Source organism: Ostrea edulis, chromosome 4 (genome assembly GCF_947568905.1).
Source record: "Ostrea edulis chromosome 4, xbOstEdul1.1, whole genome shotgun sequence".
NCBI lineage: Eukaryota > Metazoa > Mollusca > Bivalvia > Ostreida > Ostreidae > Ostrea > Ostrea edulis.
In genome coordinates, this window is record NC_079167.1 from 59352113 (window position 1) to 59358455 (window position 6343).

The window sequence follows — 6343 nt, forward strand, 5'->3', positions numbered from 1 at the left end:
CACCTCTGTCAATGCAGAAATTAAAAGTTTCTTGTAAAACGCTATTTAAACTCCAATACAAACATCTAATTTACCTTAATCAATTTAATGTGCAGAAATTACGATAAAATTGTTTTACCGCTTGTAAACAAATTCCTTTGATTTTAATTAAAATAAAGAATATTTTCCTGATAATTTTGGTGCTATCTTAGCTACAATAATTCTTAAATTCCGTTTTCCGTGTTTTAGCGACACCCCAATCATGTTACCCTGTAGTGTGGTTGGACATCAGCTCACACAAAGATAAATAATCAAACCAATGATATCCTGTAAATATAAGTGAAAAATGCTGTATAATCATCGGTTTCATATGAAAGGTTGTCAATTCCGAGCAGAGAATACCTATTACAAGCATTATATGTCTAGTCCTACCATATTTATCCATAGATCGATGTCTATAGCGATAATTGACACTTCAGCAGAAGTTTTTAAAGAACTGAACACGGAGCCCAGAGCTTACAATCGTTACGAGCGTGTAATACGATGGACTATTTTAATAGTACATGGGAAAATGTGACGGACACGATAGTTCAGTTTTCTCGACTTCCTCCCAAGTTGTCAAGAATTGAGGGAAATATAATTGCGATTTATCTTCTTGTCGTGGGTAAGTCTCTATAGCTTTTATTGATGATATTGTATTGAAATTTCTGCGAGTAATAGTAAAAGAAGAAAAACAAAGAAAAGCAGTACACAATAATGATGAAAAATGAATAGATTTTTATTTTTAAAAAATGTCAAGTTTATTTTCAATGAAATAGGCCTAAATTATTTTAACAATGTATAATTTAAAAGTATTCTGTATTGTCAAGAAATCTTTAGCTAGAAGTATTCAATGACAGTTTCATATTTCAAAATTGGTTGGTTGGTTGTTTAACGTCCCGCTCATGAATTTTTTCACTCATATGGAGACGTCATCATTGCTGGTGAAGGACTGCAAAAATTTTCGCCAATGCTCGGTGATTTACACCTTAGAGCAGGTAGGGGTCTTTATCGTGCCACACCTGACCTCGGTTTTTGCGGTCTCAACCGAAGGACCGCCCCATTAAGTCACCTCATACGACAAGCAAGGGGTACTAGGGCCTATTCCAACCCGGATCCCCACGGAACACTATTGTATGCAATTTCAGGAAATATTTTATAATGGTTCAGAGGTTATTTAAGTAATATATCACAAATGTATAGAAACTTAATTTCTTCTGTAAAGCATACTAATGCAGGTGACCGTGTACTTCATGGCTCTGCACTTGGTCCACGGTTATTTTTTTCAGCATTTCTGAAAATACGTATGTTACTGTATCTGTTTGAATGAATGGCAAAAGAAATTGTTCTTTAAGTATAATTGATTGATTGTATATTGTTTAACGTCCCTTTCGAGTATATTTCACTCATATGGAGACGTCACCACTGCCGGTGTTTTAAGTATAATCCTCATAAAATGCTCTAAAGGTTACCCGTGTGTGAATGGGGGGAAAAGACAAAATCAGCAAAAGTACACAGATAATCTCCAGATACGTGAGTAGTATAGGCGCCGCCATTTTGATCAATATCAATTTCCTTGTCTGTTTCCGTTTTTATTCGTACAAAGCCACACAGAAGTTCCGAGTAGTCGACTCACTTGTTGCTTCAAGAAATTTTTAATTTTATTATATAAAATATGCAAGAAGCTGACGTGATATTTGTATTCAAACACTCTATTTGTTCAAGGTGAATTTTATAATTATTTCTGTAAGCTTAATTTTAGCAAATCATTGTATAGAAAAACAATAATATGACTAAATAGATGAACGAGTTCATGAGTTATTTTTGTTGTTGTTGAATATATAGGCGGGTGAAAAGTGAAGATAACGAACAGTGATCAATCTCATAATTCCTATAAGGAATACAAAATAGAGAGTTGGGCAAACACGGACCCCTGGGTATACTAGAGGTGGTATCAGGTGCCTAGGAGGAGTAAGCATCCCCTGTTGACCGGTCACACCCGCCGTGTCCCTATATTTTGATCAGGTTAAACGGAGTTATCTGTAGTCAAAATCAATGTGCCAAGAACGGTCTAACAATTGTTATGAAATACGTCAGATAGCATTTGGCCGAATGATAGCTTGTATTGGCAAACGACCATAGTATTTGCGAAATGCTGATCATGCGCAAAACAAACTGTTATGTATTGAATCAGTTGAGAGATATGAACACCATACGCAGGTGAAAATGGAATATTGCTGCATAAAAATGGGAAGTTGACGATGAAGAACCTGAAATCATCCTGTTTGTCACACAGCTGAGTTGTCAGTTTGCCGTTAATGTCTACTTTCAATAAAATATCTAAGTATGAAGCAGAAGTGGACGACTCTGTAATGTCTATTATTTCGAGCTCACAGGGATATCGAATCGACATATGAATGAAAGTTATTATTGCTAATAGACAAAAAACGTCGTCGATATATCTAAATGTCGAATTGAAGGCCACAGCAAGAGATTTTTTCTTCTAACGTAGAAGTTTTTTTTAATAAATTCTGCTTCATACGAATATAAAAAAAAACAGGTCAGCTAACCATCTGACATGTGAACTGATTATGTATATCTCTAAGAGGGAGGTTGTGACATGTCGGTGCAATATCTGTATCTATAATGAGAAAGTCCAGGAAACCATTTGGTGTACTTTTAACCTTAAAGTAGGTCATGGTGCACCAAATAAATTGAAATGTTTGATTGATTGACTGAATATTGTTTAATGTCCCACTCGAGAATATTTCATTCATATGGAGACGTCACCATTGCCGGTGAAGGGCTGCAAAACTAGGCCTATGCTCGGCGCTTATAGCCTTTGAGCAGGGAGCGATCTTTATCATGCCACACCTGCTGTGATACGGGACGTCGGTTTTTGCTATCTCATCTGAAGGATCGCTCCATATAGTCGCCTCTTACGACAAGCAAGGAGTACTGAGGAAATATTCTAACCCAGATCACCACGGGACGAAATGTTTGAAATGTGAACTTATTATGTATTTCTCTGATAGGAAGGTTGTGACAAAATTTCAGGGCAAAACCTGTGACGATACTGGAAAAAAAAATCGGGAAAACTGTTTGACCTACTTCTACCCCCAAAGTAGGTCATGGTGCACCATTCCAGCTGAAGTGCTAACTCCACTTGTATTCCTCCGAGAGGAAGCTTATGACTAAATTTCAGGCCAACATCTCTATCCGTAACGAAAAACAGTCCGGAATACTGCTTAACCTACTTTTAGATCGAAAGTATGTCACGGTACACAAATCCAACTGATATGCAAACTTACTCTTAAGCTTCTTGAGGAAGAAATTGTGACAAAATTTCAACGCCGTACATGCTTCTGTTACCAAAAAAAAGTTTGGAAAACATTACCTTGGACTGGCACACAGACTGACAGGCCAATCCAGTTGAATTGCAAACTGAACTTGTATTGCTCCAAGAGGAAGCCTGTGACTAAATTCAGGGCAATATATGTATCCGGGGATGCTTACTCCTCCTAGGCACCTGATCCCACCTCTGGTGTGTCCAGGGGTCCGTGTTTGCCCAACTATCTATTTTGTATTGCGTATAGGAGTTATGAGATTGATCACTGTTCGTTATCTTCACCTTGCATCCATAATGGAAAAAAGCCCGGAAAACTGTTTGACCTAATTTTAGTTCTAAAGTAGGTTACGGAAGGACCAATCCAGCCGGAATGCAAATTAAACTTGTAATCCTCCTAGAGGAAGCCTGTGACTTTTCAGGGCAATATCTGTATCCGTAATAATATAAAAGCCCGGAATACTGTTTGATCTATTTTTTGCCCGAAAGTAGGTCAAGGACGGAACAATCCAGCTGAAATGCAAACTGAACTTGTATTCCTCCAAGAGGAAGCCTGTGACTAAATTTCATGACAACATCTGTATCCGTAATGAAAAAAGCCAGGAAAACTGCCTGACCTATTTTTAGTCCGAAAGTAGCTAGGTCAACGACGGGCCAATCCACCTGAAATGCCAACAGAATTGTATTCTTCCGAGAGGAAGCTTATGACTAAATTTCAGGGTAATATCTGTATCTATAACAAAAATACTTCGGAAAACTGTTTGGCTTAGTTATAGCCCTAAAGTAGGTCAAGGTACGCCAATCCAACTGAAATGGAAACTCACTCTTATGCTTCTTGAGGGAGAAATTGTGACCAAATTTCAAAGTTGAACATACATCCGTTACAGAAAAAAATCCGGAAAACTTGATCTCGGACGGACGGACAGACAGACGCACGAACAGCGCCATAACATAACACGTCCCGGCTAATGACGGGCGTATAAAAATGGGGGGAAATAATAAGTTTTAAAAAGATTGATTGATTGTACATATGTATATTGTTTAACGTCACCCTCGAGAATTTCTCATTCATACGGAGGCGTGAAGGACTGCAAATTTTAGACCTATGCTAGGCGGTTACGGCCTTTGAGCAGGAAGGTGTCTTTAACTTGCCACACCTGCTGTGGCACTGGGCCCTCGATTTGTGCGGTCTATCTGAAGGACCGCCCAATTTTGTCGTCTCTTACGACAAGCAATGGGTACTGAGGACCTCTGGACCTCTTCTAACCCGGGTCACCACGGGATTGTTTTAAAAAGAAAACAAATATATGGGGCTTTACCATATTGAAATTTCCGTTCCCTTTTACTAAACACAACGTGAAGGAACTCGTCACAATTTTCACCTGTGACCTTTGATGCAAATCATAATCATCATTCATTCTTTTCAAAGAGAGAAACATGACATGACAAACAGCACACTTTCTTTGACATTCATATTTAAAAAGAACTTGCGGTAATCTTTCGAGTTTGTAGTTGCATTATGTATTATTGCTTTCGACAAAGATCGGGGTATGGTAGGGATCAAAATAAGCCCTGTATTCCAATTTCATCGAATTACTAGTAAATACGAATTCTGTCCACAATGTCATTTTCAGGATACATTGATTTTTCCTAATATCTCATTTATAGTTTTCTTGTAAGAGTAAGTTACACATAGCGTTGTTTCTTAGACGGCAACAATGTCTTGGAAAATTGAAAAGCTAGAAAATTACTTGAAAATGCTTCTTTGGTGCAGGGATTTAATGATTTCCATAAATATCTCTATTTTTCAATTAAATGGGTGAACGTATTTTTGATCCTGAATAGAAATGAAAGAAATCTAAAAATAAATGAATAAATGGGAAATCTTGTCTGGTTCTAACTGTGGAGTTAAAAACTAAAAAAAAATTGTCAAACACAAAAAAATTATTTAATCATGCGTGCATTTACTTCAACTGGGACTGCGATCCTCTTACTTATGAAAACATCAAGACAAAGTTTAAGAACATCAATGATTTTTGGAAAAAGCAGGTCTTTTATTGATTGTTTGATGTTTTCCGCCACACTCAACACTTTTTCTGTTATCTGGTGGCGCCCAGGTTTTATTGGTGGAAGAGAGAACCCAGATGCAATGTACCTGGGAAAAGACCACCGACCTTCCGAAAGTAAACTGGGAAACTTTCTCACTTACCAGCGCGAGCGGGATTCGAATCCGCGCCGACAGAGGTGAGAGACCGTGTGATTTTGAGCGCGATGCTCTAACCAATCGGCCACGGAGCCCCCTACCCCCCCCCCCCCCCCGCGGGGTCTTTTATACACGAAACAGTATGCAGTCGTCGGTAGGTCTAGAGTGACAAATTAAGTACTAAGGGGATTCTGCAATGTGGTCCTCGTTTGTTAGGTTGTGGGCTTTTGTGAATACCTGCCACGACTGCCAATCCTATCGAAAATTTCGTTGTTTTCCTCTCTGTGATCTAAAAAATCCCATAAAGAATAAAAATTAAGGGAAGGGCAAACACGGACCCCTGGACACATAAGGGTGGGGTAAGGTGCCTAGGAGGAGTGAACATCCCCTGTTGACCTGTCACACCCACCGTGAGCCCTATATCTTGATAAGGTAAACTTCGTAACCCGTAGTACAAATCAGTATCTGATCATGAAGAACGGCCTAACAATTGGTATAAAACACGTCAGACAACATTCGACCTGATGACAGGTTGTTTTTGCAAATAAGATCATTATAAAGACTGTATAATTTGCGAAATGTTGACTTCAAACGAGTCTGTTCAAACCTCTGTAACATCAACTTGGTCGTATTCTTTTCAGCACCCTGATTTTCATTTCATGGTGTCGATTTATTTAGACAGTGTTGGTATCGTATACAAACAGGCGCGAATCTACAAATTTTCCAAAGGGATTTTGAGCTATTGATATTACGTCATGAATGGTATGACTACCCAT

General features: G+C 38.4%; 1 protein-coding gene across 1 annotated transcript in view; it reads left to right on the forward strand.

The window, feature by feature from the left end:
• Positions 1-522: 522 nt before the first annotated feature.
• LOC125668507 (visual pigment-like receptor peropsin) overlaps positions 523-6343 on the forward strand; it is a 41468-nt gene continuing 35647 nt past the window's right edge. Inside the window, exon 1 of the mRNA XM_048902741.2 lies at positions 523-643. Within this exon, the coding sequence (XP_048758698.1) occupies positions 523-643 (121 nt within the window). The remainder of the gene's footprint in view (positions 644-6343) is intronic.